Source organism: Heterodontus francisci, chromosome 13 (assembly GCF_036365525.1).
Source record: "Heterodontus francisci isolate sHetFra1 chromosome 13, sHetFra1.hap1, whole genome shotgun sequence".
NCBI lineage: Eukaryota > Metazoa > Chordata > Chondrichthyes > Heterodontiformes > Heterodontidae > Heterodontus > Heterodontus francisci.
The window spans coordinates 48,377,244-48,395,349 of NC_090383.1; the positions used below are offsets into that span (position 1 = coordinate 48,377,244).

General features: G+C 43.5%; 1 protein-coding gene across 14 annotated transcripts in view; it reads right to left on the reverse strand.

Annotated features, from left to right (window-relative positions):
- arid1b (AT-rich interactive domain 1B) overlaps window positions 1-18,106 on the reverse strand; it is a 696,888-nt gene that overhangs the window by 144,388 nt on the left and 534,394 nt on the right. For 13 of the 14 annotated variants that reach the window (XM_068044792.1, XM_068044797.1, XM_068044789.1 and 10 more), the window contains one exon: window positions 3,761-3,940. The exons of the other annotated variant lie outside the window; for it this stretch is intronic. In XM_068044792.1, the coding sequence (XP_067900893.1) occupies window positions 3,761-3,940 (180 nt within the window). The remainder of the gene's footprint in view (window positions 1-3,760; window positions 3,941-18,106) is intronic. 14 annotated transcript variants of the gene reach the window in all.

Sequence of the window (18,106 nt, forward strand, 5' to 3'; positions counted from 1 at the left end):
AATGGAATAGCAAGTCTGTTCTATTACTTCCACTCCTTTTGAAAGCGTAACTGTATCTCACAGCTAGTAGAGAGGTGATGAGTGGTTTATAGAAATAGCAACAGTTTGTGCGGTGGGGGGGGTGCAAGAAGGCATCAATTTACAGAAAATGTTTATCAAGAAACATTCATCAAGAAACAATCTTCTTTACAAATGCATAGATTTATATACATATTGGTGTGCGTACAAATCAGTAACATGATGGTTCAGATGCCAGGTGGGCGGCTGGTTTTTTTGGCGGGCGCAGACACGATGGGCTGAATGGCCTCCTTCTGAGCCATGATTTTTCTATGGTTCTATCTTTCTTCCTTTCTGCATAATCAAGAATTTTCCAATTTGGCGAATAAAAATTGAGGAGAAACACTAGTTTTATTTAAGAATTGAGTTTTTTTTTCATCTGGGAAATTTTTATATAGAAGTTATGGAGGAAAAGTAAAAGATCTCCTACAGTTAAAACATAGTGTTCCTGCCAAATTGGTAGCGACATTAAAAAAAAACTGCAGATTTTGCCAATATAACTTTTTGATTCACTGGAGGAAACTAATGTTTCTGGCTCTGTAACGAACTTTGTCCATGCAGTGTTAAGAGTTGTGCCTGTTTTGCATGATCTGGAGACACTGCAATGTAAACAATCTTTTTGAGCATTTTTTAAAATTCAAATATCATAAAAGGAACATTTAAATTTAAAGATTTCCGAAACTGACCTTGAGTTAGGTGGTAGCTTAATTTTACTCTATAAAACCAAACCACCTTTCTGCAAAGAATCCTTAGTGTTGAAAGTACCACTTACTACCTAATGCTTTCACACACTATAGAAGGTTCATTCATATAAAAAAATCAAGCTGGATTTATATCCATTCTGTTCATCAAATTTCACCTAATTTGGAGTCTATGTTAATTTAATTGTTTGCAAATCAGAATCCACATTGCTCACAGCTCTGCCACTTGCCACTTTAACTTGATGATATTACAACGGTCCTGAGGAATGGAACTCTGCTGATTGCAGTGGACAGAAATTCACCTTCACTGTGTATTAAAGAGTCATAGAGTTATACAGCACAGAAATAGGCCCTTCGGCCCATCGTGTCTGTGCCAGCCATCAAGCACCTAACTATTCTAATCCCATTTTCCAGCACTTGGCCTGTAGCCTTTTATGCCATGGCGTTTCAAGTGCTCATCTAAATACTTAAATGTTGTGAGGGTTCCTGCCTATACCACCTCTTCAGGCAGTGCGTTCCAGATTCCAACCACCCTCTAAATCTCCTGTCCTTTACCTTAAATCTATGTCCCCTGGTTATTGACCCCTCCACTAAGGGAAAAAGATTCTTCCTATCTAACCTATCAATGCCCCTCATAATTTTGTATACCTCAATCAGGTCTCCCCTCAGCCTTCTCTACTCTAAGGAAAACAACCTGAGCCTTCTCAGTCTCTCTTCATAGCTGAAATGCTCCAGCCCAGGCAACATCCTGGTGAATCTCCTCTGCACCCTCTCCAGTGCAATAACATCCTTCCTATAGTGTGGTGATCAGAACTGTACACAGTACTCCAGTTGTGGCCTAATTAGCATTTTATACAGCTTAGAATGTTTTTCTATCATAACCTCCCTGCTCTTATATTCTATGTCTCGGCTAATAAAGGCAAGTATCCCATATGCCTTCCTAACCACCTTATCTACCTGTGCTGCTGCCTTCAGTGATCTATGGACAAGTACACCAAGGTCCCTCTAACCTTCTGTACTTCCTCGGGTCCTACCGTCCATTGTATATTCCCTTGCCTTATTAGTCCCCCCAAAATGCATCACCTCACACTTCTCAGGGTTAAATTCCATTTGCCACAGTTCCGCCCATCTTACCAGCCCAGGGCCTGTAATTACCTGGTTTAACCCTGCTACCCTTCTTAAATAGTGGTACCACATTTGCTATCCTCCAATCCTCTGGTACCTCTCCTGTGGCCAGAAAGGATTTGAAAATTTGTGTCAGAGCCGCTGCTATCTCCTCCCTTGCCTCGCATAATGCAGAATTGCATTCCCCAGAGCTGCAATATCATCAGGTAGGAGGGGGAGAATGGGAATGGGAGAAGCCGAAAGGTGACGGAAAAGGGTACCAACAGAAACTTTGGAGGATGGCAAGGGGGTGTGGTAAGAAAATAGTGCCTTCCGAAAACTGTGACAAGCATATATAAACAATTCATCTTATTTGATACCTATTCTTAATTTTTCCACAATAAAGGAGGACAAATCCCTTCAATTCTGCCATTCAAATACTATACAAGTTTAGTTATGAGAAGCCTGTGTGCCACTGCACTTTCAGTCTGTATAACTATACATGTCATGGGACTATGTTCAACATGGCTGGAGTTGTCTGTCACCTTTTGTGAAATGGCTGGTCAACTTTTACTGGTTTTCTAGGTTGGCATGTATGCAGCTATTCTTCACAGAACCATAAAGCACAGATGGAAGCCATTTGGCCCAAAGTGCTTGTGCCGGCTCTTTTGTCTCACTAACCTGCTCTTCCTCCATAGCCCTGCAAATTTTTCCTTTTCAAGAATATATCCAATTGCCTTTTGAAAGTTACTAGTGAATTTGCTTCCACTGTCTTTTCTGATCATAACAACCTTCTGGAACTTATCATTCCTCAGCTGAAGGTAAGCAGACAATAGTCTCCTATACCTGTACACAAATGCTGCTCTGTAGCCTGCCACTAGAAGTTACTCGCAAGAAGCCTGGCCTGACTTTCCCTCTATATTCCCTTCCTGTGACCTCCAGTTCTGCTAATTTGTAATTATAATTATACTTTGAGGGCATACCACATGATGAGATTGTCCCTGCCAAAATTAAGGCTTGTTATGTAAAAAATATCACAGCCAGATGTGCTGTTCTGGTATTCAGTAGTATGGTATATTAAGCTACTTTTATATTGGTCTTTTAATTCAAATTCTTGGAGTTCGGTGTCAATAAACGAGTTGCCAGTGTTTGTAGCCAGTTTTATCCAGGTCCACAAGTCTGTCACCAGTTTATGGATTTAATGGTGTAAATGCCAGAAGTCAGCTCATGGATGCCAGGTTTTCAAATATTTAACAAAGGGTTCTGAGGTTTAACACATTTAGAAACTGTAAATATTCTATGATAACATGTGCAAAAACAATTGTACAGGATTCAAGGGACTCGCTCTATCAGCAGTATTTCTAGATTAATCAATGATGAGTTTTAAAAAATTTGGGTTGAACAGCAAGTAGTCGAATCTATTATGTGGATATGTTCAGCAAATACAGTATTAACCCATTAATCTGTAGAACAGGTCATGTTCACTTGCATTCCTTAAAACAGCAGTCAAATAATCTTCCACGTTTGATATCTACAGATGGCAGCATTATGTTTAATACAAAAATAAAGTGCAAGTGAATTTCACATCCCGTGCTGTGATAATAAAGATCTGCCACAAAAATAGCTGGGTTTCCCAGTTTTAATCACTTATATGTCAGTACGAAGTATCTTTGAGGAGTACCCAAGGTAAAAGCATATAGATGAAGCTGCTTTTTGGTTCATTGCTTTTTTTTGTAAGCATACAGACTTCATCATTTGCCTTAAGATGCTTTCTAATAAACCTCTCTATAGTTGATGAGTTATCTAAAAGACCCTCTTTTTGTCACTATTTATAGCTGGACATTTTATAGCAGCCTCAACTGACTTTGACTAATTTTAATTAGTTTTTCTTTTCTTACCTTGTGGTCCATACTGGCCACTTTGCGGACCATAAGTGCTGCTGGAGTTGCTCTGCTGGTAAGGACCCATGCCAGGATGCATCTGTCCTCCAGGTGATGCATGTGGAGACATAGGAGGACCAGTTTGCTGAGATCCGTACTGAGATATTTGTGTGTTTCTTTGCATACCTGGCATGAAACCTACATAGAGAGAAAGAGAGCGAGAGAGAAAAAATAAAAGTGAAAGAGACACACACACATACAAGAGAAAGAAAAAGAGAAAGCTAATTATAACAGCAAATTACAGACAGAGCTTGAAAGCTAATACCTCAGGATATTAAGCCCTTTTTGAAAATTAAAGCATCAAGCTCTGCCATAGCTAAATTTCACAGAATGGAACTCTTGCCGTCCCTTCTCCTTTCTATCAATTATCTGTGCTGAAGCTGATCAAGTAATACTTGCATACTGCAAACTAGTTTCTTCAATGAAAATCATGGATAACCTGCATTGCCATTATGCTCACTAAAGTTTACACTGAAAAGCTGACTTCAGCAGCTTGGGTACACAGTGACTATGTTTAAGGTGGCACCCAAAACAACAGAGTAAGAGGATTTAGATGTGCAACGAGGAATGTGTTTTGAACATACAGTTGAGAAGTCAAGTCCTTTAGTTCCTGGTACAGCCTACTTCCTGATGAAACCGATGTAAAACATGAAAGATAAGGACATCTTTCATGGTTTAACGCTATCATGCACTTTGAGTCACTTTTACGTCACTTGCAGATATTTAAAAAACTTCCAACTTCTTATAATTCTTAACCCCTTTACCAACTCATCTGTACAAAGGTGATGGAGCATGCTTGTTAGTTTAAATTTTAGTTATCTTGATTTTCTCTATATAAAGTTTTTTTTAAATTGAGCTGTATAATATAACTTTACCATAACCAAACAGCATTCACATATTGGAAATAAATTTTTGAATAGAGATGAAATGCATCTGTAGCTCAACTGGCAACTAGAAAGCTGAAAGTGGGAGGCTAAGAGTGTCCATCACTCAACATTCTCTGCACTGTGGAAGGTAAGTGTTCACTCAGCTCACCTATGCTGCCTACTAGATGAAGCTTCCCATAAGAAAACTATCCTCCAATCGGAAAACAATGTGAGCAGTGATGATAGAGAATTTGTAGCCCAAGACCATTCCATCCCATCTAGAACAGTGGAGATTTACATCTCTTAAATATATCAAAAATGAGATAGGAAAAGGGTAAAACCAAATGCAGTAGCATCCAAAAAGTCATCATAACCCCTTGCAGTAAGATTTACATCTTCTACACATTAATCATTTTCCTCACCTCAAAAAAGTTGTTTAAAGGAGCACATTATATTTTTTTTCTATTTGCAGGTTAGCAATTGAACAGAAAAACAGGTAATATTTCCTTTGGGGTCTAGCAGCAAGACACTAATTGGGGTATGGGAGCAATAGAACAAAGCCAAACAAAAGAACTAAGGTTTTTGTAACAGAAACACGTTTTCTGGGGGTTCACTGAAAAAGGAATTCTGCATCATTACTATAGCCTCAAGTTACATGTTTTTATTGTTTCTGACAGCAGGACAATTTGTACTAATCAGCAGTCATAAAAACCTAATGATAACCATTTTTGCGAGATGTAAGACAATAGGCTCTCCTAATAGCTTAGTGGGCTTATCTAGTGAGTTGTTGAATCATGCAGGCCTGGACGATCCTAGGTAGAATCCCTGATCTGTGCTAAGTTAATCAATCAAAGCTTAAGGAGCAGAATGGGGCTACAACTGATCGCAACACCCTTAAGTTAGGCAGGGAGGTAGGTAGGGAGGGAGGTAGGGAGAGAGGGAGGGGGTGGAGAGAGGGAGGGGGTGGAGAGAGGGAGGGAGGGAGGGGGTGGAGAGAGGGAGGGAGGGAGGGGGGTGGAGAGAGGGAGGGAGGGAGGGGGGTGGAGAGAGGGAGGGAGGGAGGGGGGTGGAGAGAGGGAGGGAGGGAGGGGGTGGAGAGAGGGAGGGAGGGAGGGGGGTGGAGAGAGGGAGGGAGGGAGGGGGTGGAGAGAGGGAGGGAGGGAGGGGGGTGGAGAGAGGGAGGGAGGGAGGGGGGTGGAGAGAGGGAGGGAGGGAGGGAGTGAGGGGATGGGGAGAGAGGGATGGGGAGGGGAGGGGGAGGTATGGGAAAGGAAAGGGAGGGGAGGGGAAGGGATGGGGGGCGGAGGACGGTGGGGTGGGGGGGGAGGACGGGGGAGGGGCGAGGGAGGACGTTGGGGGGGGGGGGGGGATGACGGGGTGGGTTGGGTAGGTGAGCCGAGGGGGTGGGGAGCGCAATGTGTGAGGGGGAGGGGTAGGGAGAGGGGGAGAGGAGGGAAGCCGAGTGGGGAGGGGGAGGGGTGGTGCGGAAGAGGAGGATGGGGAGGGGGAAAGGTCAGCCGTATACACTGCTTTTAATCACTATTTAGCAACCCCTGCTGCAACATGCATGCCAGCGAATGTTGAAGGACAGGATCTGACTGAGTTGCGAAGAAACTAATAAGGAGTCAACATCGTAAGGACAGGAGGTTAAGAAAAGCTGATAAGGAACAAAAGACAGAAGCACCACAAACAAAAGCAGCATTATCTTGTTTATGCTTCAGTTACAAGATATGCACTTTATGAACCCAATATTTAAAAATGTCAGCTTTCCAATTGGAAATGTTAAAACTAAGTCAACTTTATTCTTCCCTGTTCTTCTTGGAGGAGGTGATCTCCTGTTGGAATGCTGATCGCAGGCACCATTAGCCTTTAGCTATCTCATCCAAATAGTTCTGTTGTCACATGAATAACAGCTGAGCTCCAGCACATCATTGCACTTCCACACATTCCAGCAATGAACAGCAGGAATTTTTACCTCATTATCTGTAGACATTAAACACTAAGGCCTGCTGTCGTGCCCCCTACATTGTCTAGGTGATATTTAATGACTCAGCAAAAAGCAGGCATTTAACTTGAAAACTTCCTAATCTGTACTAAGAACAACTATTGCATGGCATATGACCTACTTGTTTATTGTGTGTTTCCACTCTTATGCTATCAATTTGGTCTGTTACTGTTGCCTTTAAAGTTATTTATTCACTATTTGTGGGACAGGGAGTGGCAAAGATTTAAAACATAGGCTCTGCGAGGCAAATTATTACAAGGTAGGAATACAAATAAGTGCACCACCCTGGAAAACAACAGGTAGCCCAATTCTTCATACTACTTAAGTACATCGCCAAACTCACCTTAGCTGGTTAAATACAAAACTGTAATTTCTTTACTAACAGCTGAAGTAAACTTTAACTTGAATAGATACTTCGGCTCCATGGAGGCTTAGTGTCTCAATATGACAAGAAAATCAAGCAATAACCAGTCTCTAGCTTTTAGCTTCCTTTAGAATTCAAATAATTTCCTCAATGTACTAATTTTTACACTTCCATTGGGATAGTTACAGTTGCCCCCCCGCCACTGTCCCAGGGACATAACTTAAGCAGCCTGATGTGGTTGTTCAGAAGATCTGGATTACAATTTATTTTACTGTTCAGCATTGCAGCGAGCTATATACAGTACAAAAAAAACAAATTTGCTGGTTCATCTAATGCTGAATTATTTCCTCTCATTGGCCTTTCATAATATATAATTAGTGAGAAAGAAAGGGGGAAGAGGAATCAAAAAAAATTGTATGTCTCCACAGATGCTACCAGGCCTGCTGAGTATTTCCAGCACTTTTTTTAAATTTCAGATTTCCACCATCCGCAGTATTTTGCTTTTGTAAAAAAAAAATTGTATGTTATTCACATGTAGTGGTTGCTTGCCTGAAGCTGCCTCAGTATTGGGACATCCCCACCAATACTTCCAAACCATGCAATGACTATTACTCATAGAACCGTAGAAAAATTACGGCACAGAAGGAGGCCATTCAGCCCATCATGTCTGTGCGGCCAAAAAAATCTAGCCGCCCAATCTAATACCACCTTCCAGCACCCGGTCCATAGCCTCGTAGGTTACAGCATTTCAGGTCCAGGTCCCTTTTAAATGACTTGAGGGTTTCTGCCTCCACCACCATTCCTGGCAGTGAATTCTAGACACCCACCAACCTCTGGGTGAAAACATTGCTTCCCATGTCCCCTCTAATCCTTCTACCAATCACCTTAAATCTGTGCCCCCTGGTAACTGACCCCTCTGCCTGGGAAAACAGGTCCTTCATGTCTACTCTATCTAGGACCCTCATACACCTCAATTAAGTCACCCCTCAGCCTCCTCTGTTCCAAGGAAAACAACCATAGCCGATCCAATCTTTCCTCATAGCTGCTACTTTCAAGCCCTGGCAACATTCTTGTAAATCTCCTCTGTACTCTCTCCAGATCAATTATGTCCTTCCTGTAATGTGGTGACCAGAACTGTACGCAATACTCAAGCTGTGGCCTAACCAGCATTTTATACTGTTCCAGCATTCCATCCCTGCTTTTGTATTCTATACTTTGGCCAATAAAGGAAAGCATTCCATATGCCTTCTTCACACTCTACCTACCTGTCCTGCTACCTTCAGGGACCTGTGGATACACAGCAAGGTGTCTTACTACTTCCATCCCTCGCAATATCCTCCTGTTTATCGTGTAGACCCTTGCTTTGTTTGCCCTCCTCAAATGCATTACCGCACACTTCTCTGGATTGAATTCCATTTGCCATTTCTCCGCTCACTCAACCAAACCACTGATATCATTCTGGAGTCTACAGTTATCCTCTTCACTGTCTACTACACGGCCAATTTTAGTGTCATCAGCAAATTTTCCAATCATGCCTCCCACATTTAAGTCCAAATCATTAATATATACCACAAACAGCAAGGGTCCCAACACTGAGCCCTGTGGAACGCCACTGGAAACCACTTTCCATTCGCAATAACATCCGTCGACTACTACCCTTTGTTTTCTGTCACTGAGCCAAATTTGGATCCAACCTGCCACATTCCCCTGTATCCCATGGGCTTTCATTTTTCTGACCAATCTACCATACGGGACCTTGTCAAATGCCTTACTAAAATCCATGTAGAACAATTGAAAGTGGTTTCATGGTCACCACTGGACAAGCTTTAAATTCCCAATTTATTAATTGAATTCAAATTCCTCCATTTGCCGTGGTGGGATTCGAACCTTGTCCCCATAGGATAAGCCTGGGGCTGTGGATTAATAGTCTAATGACATTACCACTACGCCACTGCCTTCCCATAATCTGAAGACTATAGATATAATTCCACTTTAAGGTAAATCTAGAGTTGTGCAGTAGAGTTGTACTATGGCTACCTAGTGTCAAGATACTGAGGTTAATACTTCATGTGTCACAATTTCACCACCTTCTGACACAGAATGTATGTGGCAATTGCATCCATAACATCATAATGCTTCCCCTATATCTGCAAAACAAAATTATGACACATACCCTTTGGGGAAAATATCTGAGCTAAGTGGTAGAATTTGTTGACACCTATGTTTCCACATCTGGCCAGATTTGGACATTTCTGAACACTGAGTCACACAGTGATAGGGATCTGTACCTGGAAGGGTGAATCCTGTTTTCTCTTTAAAAAAAATTATTAGAAAATTGTGCAAAGAAATGATGTTTAATTTTTAATATTTTGTTTCTCCCTTTCGATATTCTGGAGTTGTGGTTGGATGAAAATTAGATTTTGGAGGCCTACTATGAAATGCAGGCATTGAATTTCCTGATTTGTTTGTCCCCTTTTCAGTTCCAATCTCATACTTTCCCAATTGCCCCCAACACATACAAATTCAATCTATTTTCTTCTGCCTTCCCCACAAAAAATTAGCTACAAACATTTTGCTAGAGTTTAGAGAATTCAAATCCGAAGAATTAAATTTACCAAAGGGTTCAAATTCTGTCCCTAGTTGCTTGCCCCTGGGTAACATGCAGATCCAATTAAAGCTGTAACAACAACTTACATTTATACAGGGCATTTAACATAGAAAAATGTCCCAAGGTGCTTAACAAGACCAGTATCAATAAAAATGTTTTTGACACCACACCACAGAGGAAATATGAGGACAGATGACCAAAAGCTTGATCAAAGAGGTAAGTTTAAGGAGCATCTTAAAAGAGGTGGAGAGGCTGAGGGAGGGAATTCCAGCACTTGGGGCAATGCAGCGGAAGTGATGGAGTAATTAATATCAGGAATGCACAAGAGGCCAGAATTGGAGAAGTGCAGAGATCTTGAAGGCTTGTACGGCCGGAGATGGCTACAGAGTTAGGGAGGGGCGAGGCCTTGGAGGGAAATGAAAACAAGAATGAGGATTTTAAAATTGAGGCGCTGTGGTACAGGGAGCCAGTGAAAGGCAGCAAGCACAGAGGTGATGGATGAATGGGATTTGAAGCGATTTAAGATATGGACAGTAGAGCTCAGGATGATCACAAGTTTATGTAGGGTGGAAGATGGGAGGTCGACCAGAAGAGCATTGGAACAGCTAAATATAAAGGTAACAAACGCATGGATGAGGGTTCAACAATAGATGAGCTGAGACAAGGCCAGAGTCATAGAAAATAGGAGCACAAAAGGAAGCCATTTGGCCCATTGTGTCTTCGCAGTCTGACAAGGAGCCATCCAACCTCATCCCACTTTCCAGCTTTTGGCCCGTAGCCTTGTAGGTTGCGGCACTTCAAGTGCATATCCAAGTACATTTTTTTTTTTAAGTGTTATGAGGGTTTCTGCCTCTACCACTCTTTCAGACAGTGAATTCCAGATCCCCACCACTCTCTGGGTGAAAAGATTTCACCTCGAATCCCCTTTAAACCTCCTACCTCATCCTAAAGCAATGCCCCCGGTTATGGACCCGTCAACCAAGGAGAATAGGGCATCCCTATCCACTCTACCTAGATCCCTCATAATTTTATACACTTAAATTAGATCTCCCATCAGCCTCCTCTATTTGAAAGAAAATAACCCCAGCCTATCCAATCTTTCCTTATAACTAAAATTCTCCAGTCCAGGCAATATCCTTGCATATCTCCTCTGTATCCCTAACTAGTGCAATCACATCTTTCCTATAGTGCAGTGATCAGAACTGCATGCAGTACTCCAGCTGTGGCTTAACCAGTGTTTTACACAGTTCCAGCATAACCTCCTGCTCTTATATTCTATGCCTTGGCTAATAAAGGCAAGTATCCCATTTGCCTTCTTAACCATCTTATCTACCTGTCCAGCCACTTTCAGGGATCTGTGGACATGTGCTCCAAGTTCCCTCTGTTCCTCTAAACTTCTCTGTATCCTGCCATTTATTATGTATTCTCCTGCCTTGTTAGTCTTTCCCAATGCAGTACCTCACACTTCTCTGGATTGAACTCCATTTGCCACTGTTTTGCCCGCCTGACTATCTTCCTGCAGTCTACAGCTTTCTTTTTCATTATCAACCACACGGCCAACTTTTGTATCATCTGCAAACTTCTCAATTATACCCTACATTCAAGTCCAAATCACAAAAAGCAAGGGATCTAGTACTGAGCCCTACTGAAACCCACTGGAAACAGCCTTCCCCCACAAAAACACCTATCGAGCATTACCCTTTACTTCCAGCCTCTGAGCGAATTTTGGATCAAACTTGCCACTTTTCCTTAGATCCCATGGACTTTTACTTTTGTGACCAGTCTGCCATGTGGGACCTTATCAAAAGCTTGCTAAAATTCATAAAGACGACATTAAATGCATTACCCTCATCGACCCTCCTTGTTATCTCCTCAAAAGATTCAATCATATTAGTCAGACATGACTTTCCCTTAATAAATCAGTGCTGACTGTCTTTGATTAACCAGTGTCTTTCTAAATGAAGATTTATCCTGTCCCTCAGAATTTTTTCCAATAATTTTCCCACCTCCGAGGTTAGGCTGACTGGCCTGTAATTACTCAGTCTTTCCCTTTCTCCCTTTTTAAACAATGGTACAACATTAGCTGTCCTCCAGCCCTTTGGCATCACACCTGTAGCCTGAGAGGATTGGAAAATGATGGACAGAGCCTCTGCTATTTTTTTCTCTTGCTTCCTTTAATAGCCTAGGATACATTTCATTTGGGCCGGGGAATTTATCCAGATGCAGAACCATACCCATGTCCTTCGCCTCCAAATGCAGGTTACTCATACGGTTCCTAATAGGCCCTACTCTTTCTTTAGTAATCTTCTTGCTCCTTATGTATTTATAAAAAATCTTTGGGTTTTCCGTGATTTTACTTGCCAATATTTTTTCATGCCCTCTCTCTGCTTTCCTAATTTTCTTTGTAGTTTCATTCCTATAGTTTTTGCAATATCGAGCCCTTGACACCTGTCGTAAGCTTCCCTTTTTGCCTTTATCCTCTCTTCCAAGTCCTTTGACATGCAGGGGAGTCTGGATTTGCTAGTCCCGCCCTTTGTCTTTAAGGGAACATACTTGCTCTGAACACTGACTGGGCTGGATTTTACGCCGGGCGGACGAGAGCTGGCCACCAACGTAAAATTTGGTGGCCAACCCGCTTCCGCCCAGCCTGGGGATCTGTCCCGTATTTTATGGGTGCCCAGGCTTCAATTGTTCCGAGATGGGACTTCCACCCGCTTGAGGGAGGAAGTTTCGCCTCACTGAGCTGCCGGAGCGCTTAGTTCCAGCAGAGCCTCCAGGAGCGGTGGCCACTGCTGGGACTGCAGCTCAGCTGAGGACATGGAACCAGGACTGCAGGTAAGTTTGGGTTGCTTCGCCGGGGGTAATCAGTTGTGCCCCGGTGAGACAAAGGTGGTCGTTTGGGGGGGGGGGGGGGGGGGGGAGTCTTGGGTCCTGGGGGTGGTTGGGGAAGCAGGGGCGGCCCTCAATTGGGGTGCTGAGAGGCTGCCAACTTTCACCGGTTGGCCTTTCCTGGCTCCTGGATGCCCGCTTGCCACGGGTAAAATCCCCGTGCAGGCGGGCGAAGGCCCTTAAGTGATCATTACTTGGCAACTTAAGGGCCTTGATTGGCCCGGGATGGGCGGCCCGTTTTTTGCCCTCCCCGCCCTATGTAAAGTGGGGCGGAGGCGGGAGCGGGTTGGGAAGGCCTCCACCTCCATTTTACACCATCCCCACCTCACCTCCCCACCCCCGACACCATCCGGCTTGCTGGGGTTGCGTAAAATTCCGGCCACTATCTCTTACTTGAATGCCTCCCACTGATCCGGCACTGATTTACCTTCAAGTAGCTGTTTCCCAGTCCACTTTAGCTGAATCACATCATAATTTAGTAAAATTAGCTTGTCCCTAATCGAGAAGCTTTATTCCTGGTCTATCTTTGTCTTTTTCCATAATTACCCTAAATTTAACTGAATTTTGATCGCTTCCACCAAAGTGCTTCCTAACTGATACCCCTTCCATCTGCCCAGCTTCATTCTCTAAAACTAAGTCCAGAACTGCCCCCTCTCTTGTTGGGCTTGCTGCATACTGGCCAAAAAAGTTCTCTCTCATTTCTGCCCTTCTTTCAGCCATGTTTCAAATAGCTATATTACCTTACTCCCATGTGTCAATCTATGCTCTCTGTTCATCTGCCTTATTCCCAATATTTCTTGCATTGAAGTATATACCATTTAGCATTGCTAAACTTCAAGTCAAGTGATGTTAGGGCGATGGACTTAGGTGGACTTGGTACTGGTGTGAATATGAGGTTTGAAACATTACAGTAAGGCTGTAATTGCACTAGAGAGGGTACAGAGGAGATTTACGAGGATGTTGCTGGGACTGGAAAAATGCAGCTATTGGATAGGCTTGAGTTTTTCTCCTTGGAACAGAGAAGGCTGAGGGGCGACCTGATTGAAATGTACAAAATTTTGAGGGGCCTGGATGGAGGGCCTATTTACCTTAGCAAAGAGTTCAGTGACTAGGGGGCATAGATTTAAAGTGATTGGTAGAAAGATTAGAGGGGAGATGAGGAAGATTTTCTTCACCCAGAGGGTAGTGGGGGTCTGGAACTCACTGCAGAAACCCTCAACTCATTCAAAAGAAGTCTGGATAGGCACCTCAAGTGCCGTTATCTGCAGGGCGATGGACCAAATGCTGGAAGGTGGGATTAAAATGGGTGGAACGTTTTTTGGCTGGCACAGGCACAATGAGTCAAGTGGCCTCTTTCTGTGCCGTAAACTTATTATGATTCTATGAAACTTATCACAGGGTCAAACATAACATCAAGGTTGCGAATATTCTTGATCAGCTTAAGACAGCTACCAGGGATGGAAATGGTGGACAGGGAATGGAGTTTGTGGCAGGATGAAAGACAGTGGCTTCAGTCTTCCCAATATTTAGTTGGAGGAAATTTCTGCTCATGATATTGGATGTCGGACAAGCAGTGTGACAAATTAAGAGAGAATGGAGGGGTTCGAAAACGAGTTGGTGGCGAGTTAGAGCTGAATGGCACTGACATACATGTGGAACCTGATATGTTTTTTTGAAGAAAAAGCAAAATACTGCAGATGCTGGAAATCCGGGAAAAAAACCCAGAAAATGCTGGAAGTAGCAGGTCTGGCAGCATTTGTGAAAGAAGAAACAAGAGTTACCGTGTCAGGTCAATAACACTTCATCATAGAACCATAGAAGAATTATGGCACAGGAGGCCATTCAGCCCATCATGTCCGTGCTGGCCGTAATAAATTGCCGCCCAATCTAATCCCACCTTCCAGCACCTGGTCTATAGCCTCGTACTTCAGCTGCATGTTCAGGTACCTTTTAAATGACTTGAGGGTTTCTGCCTCCACCACCATTCCTGGCAGTGAACTCCAGACACCCACCAACCTCTGGGTGAAAAAGTTTTTCCTCCTGCCCCCTCTAATCCTTCTACCAATCACCTTAAATCTGTGCCCCCTGGTAATTGACCCCTCCGCCTGGGAAAACAGGTCCTTCATGTCTACTCTATCTAGGACCCTCATAATTTTATACACATCAATTAAGTCACCCCACAGCCTCCTCTGTTCTAAGGAAAACAACCCTAGTCTATCCAATCTTTCCTCATAGCTGCAACTTTCAAGCCCTGGCAACATTCTTGTAAATCTCCTCTGTACTCTCTCCAGAGAAATTATGTCCTTCCTGTAATGTGGTGACCAGAACTGTACACAATACTCCAGCTGTGGTCAAACCAGCGTTTCATACAGTAATAGCATTACTTCCCTGCTTTTGTATTCTATACCTCGGCCAATAAAAGAAAGCATTACATATGCCTTATTCACCACTCTACCTACTTATCCTGCCACCTTCAGGGACCTACGGACATGGACTCCAATGTGTCTCACATCTTCTACCCCTCTCACTATCCTCCCACTTATTGTGTAATCCCTCGTTTGTTTGCCCTCCCCAATTGCATAACCTCACACTTCTCTGGATTGAATTCCATTTGCCACTTCTCCGCCCACTCAACCAAACCACTGATATCATTCTGGAATCTAGTTATCCTCTTCACGATCATCTACACGGCCAATTTTAGTGTCATCAACAAATTTTCCAATCATGCCTCCCACATTTAAGTCCAAATCATTAATATACAAACAGCAAGGGACCCAACACTGAGCCCTGTGGAACGCCATTGGAAACCGCCTTCCATTTGCAAAAACATCCATCGACTACTACCTTTTGTTTCCCGTCACTGAGCAAATTTTGGATCCAACCTGCCACATTCCCCTGTATCCCATGGGCTTTCATTTGACTGATCAGTCTGCCATGCGGGACCTCGTCAAATGCCTTACTAAAATCCTTGTGGACCACATTCACTGCACTACCCTCATCAATCCTCCTCAAGTTAGTTTGACATGACCTTCCCTTAACAAATCTATGCTGACTATACCTGATTAATCCATGCCTTTCTAAATGGCAGTTTATCCTGTGCCTCAGAATTGATTCTATTAATTTACCCAGCACCAAGTTCAGACCTCCCGGCCTCTAATTATTTGGCCTATCCCTCGCACCCTTTTTAAACAATAGTGCAACGTTCGCAGACCTCCAATCTTCTGGCACCTTGCCCGTATCCAGTGAGGATTTGAAGATGCTCCTCAGCGCATCCGTTATTTCCTCCCTGGCTTCCTTTAACAACCTGGGATGTAATCCATCCGGCCCTGGTGATTTATCCACTTTCAAGGATGTCAGACCCTCTAGTACTTCCTCTCTTCATTATGCTTATTGTATCGAATATTTCACACTCCTCTTTAACTACAATGTCTAGATCAACCCTCTCCTTTGCGAAGACAGAGACAAAAAACTCATCAAGAACCCTGCCCACATCTTCTGCATCCACGCATAAGTTCCCATGTACATCTGATAGACCCTACCCTTTTCATCCCTCCTCAAAGCTGTTATTGATTCCTTAACTAATAATGCTACACTCCTTGCTTTTTTATCCCCTTCTCTATCCCGCCTGAAAACTCTATATCTGGGGATGTTGAGCTGCCATTCTTGCCCCTCTTTAAGCCAAGTTTCTGTTATAGCAATGATATTGTGTTGCCATGTGTCTATCAGAACTGGCAAAAGTTAGAAATGTAATAGGTTTTACAAAGTAATTCCTGACAACGCAGCCAGCCGCAGACGCCATCAGACTGCGCCAAGCTGCGCACATGCGCAAACGGGCTCCTGCTCTCTGCGCGTGCGCAGCGTTCCACATTGCCAGGACTGGTTGGCGCATGCGCAGATGACTTCCTCACGTAACGCGGGGAAGCGGGGAGAGCGCGTGGGGGAAGCGGAGAGAGCACGGGGTGGAGGGGGGAAGCGGTGACAGAGTGGGATGGGGGGGAAACGGGGAGACAGCAAACCCCCCCCCCCCCCCCCCAAGCCACTGACTGCAGGCTGCTCCCTCTTCCCCCACCCCGCCCGCTTCCTCCGGCCGCTCGCTCACTGCTTCCCCCCACCCCGCCCGCTCTCTCCAGCCGCTCACTTCCCGCTTTCCCCACCTGCTCTCTCCGGCCATTGTGTGCTGCCACGGGTTTACGTTGCCTTTGTGATTATTTGAGCAGCGCCATCTTTAGTCCTGGCAGCTGCCTGAACGTCACAGACTGTGACGTTTTAGTGTAACAGACTACATTTGCGCATGTGCCAGTATAGCGCCACCTAGTGGCTGCATCGTCAGCAAATGCAGCCTAGGTTTTAAGTAGGTCAAATGGAGAAGGTGGAAAAAGAAAAGAGAAAGTCTGTGATAGGGCAGAAGGCGAGAGACATTGAATGACAAAAGAGTTAGTCGTGCAGCGCCAAAGGGAGTGGTAATGGGGCAAGTAAAGAAACAAAAGCTGTGTCTACAAGAGTTGTCAATGGCAGAATAATAACAGTTGCCATCCAAAAGCAAAAAAAAAGAGAAAAACCAGATTAAGGACAAAATATGCAAAAAAAAAGGAATCAAAATGGGGGCAGAGATTACGGTCTGAAACTGTGGAACTCAATGTTGAGTCCAGAAGGCTGTAAAGTGCTTAATCGAAAGATGAAAGGGATGGCAGCATAGTGGTAATGATACTGGACTAGCAATACAGAGACCTGGACTAATGGTCCAGAGACACGAGTTCAAATCCCACCATGGCAACTGGAGGAATTTCAATTCAATTAAGTAATGAATCTGAAATAAAATGCTTGTCTCATTAATAATGATCATGAAACTACCTGATTGTCGTAAAACCTCATTTGGTTCAGGAATGTCCTTCAGAGGAAGAAGTCTGCTGTCCTTACCGGTCTGCCTACATGTGACTCTGAACCCACACCAATATGGTTAACTCAGAACTGTCCTCGGAAATGGCCTCGCAAGCCATTCAGTTGTAGGCGGTTCACTATCACCTGCTCAAGGGCAATTAGGGATGGACAATAAATGCTGGCCTTACCAGCGACGTTCACATCCCAAGAACTAACAATTAAAAAATGCAGGTAAGTGATTGGTTGGTATTTCTTTTTTTCTCTATAAACTGGAGCACTGGTTTAAACTAAGAGTCGGGAAGTTAAACATTCCAACTGGAGTAAGTAAAGCATTAAGTGACTTAATAATGGAGTATTAGCGCAGAGCAGCTTCACCAGAGTGCAGATTTCACCAGAGTGCAAGGGAATTTGGCGAGTGAGAGAATTCGGTGAGGTGCGGGAATGAGGTGCTGCTTGATTTATTAAAAATATAAACAAATAGCGTTAAATTAGAACTGTGGGGTAAGTTACAGTAAAGACTCCATAACTAAAGCATACAACAAAATTTAATAGATTAAACAAAGTTATTACCTAGATTAAAAATTATAAATAGACAATTCAGTGATATTTCAAAACTTGAAAACCTACTTAGTTAAACAAAATACAATAGAGATGACAGGGCAGGTGATGTGTTGCAGCTCTAGCATGCGTGAGC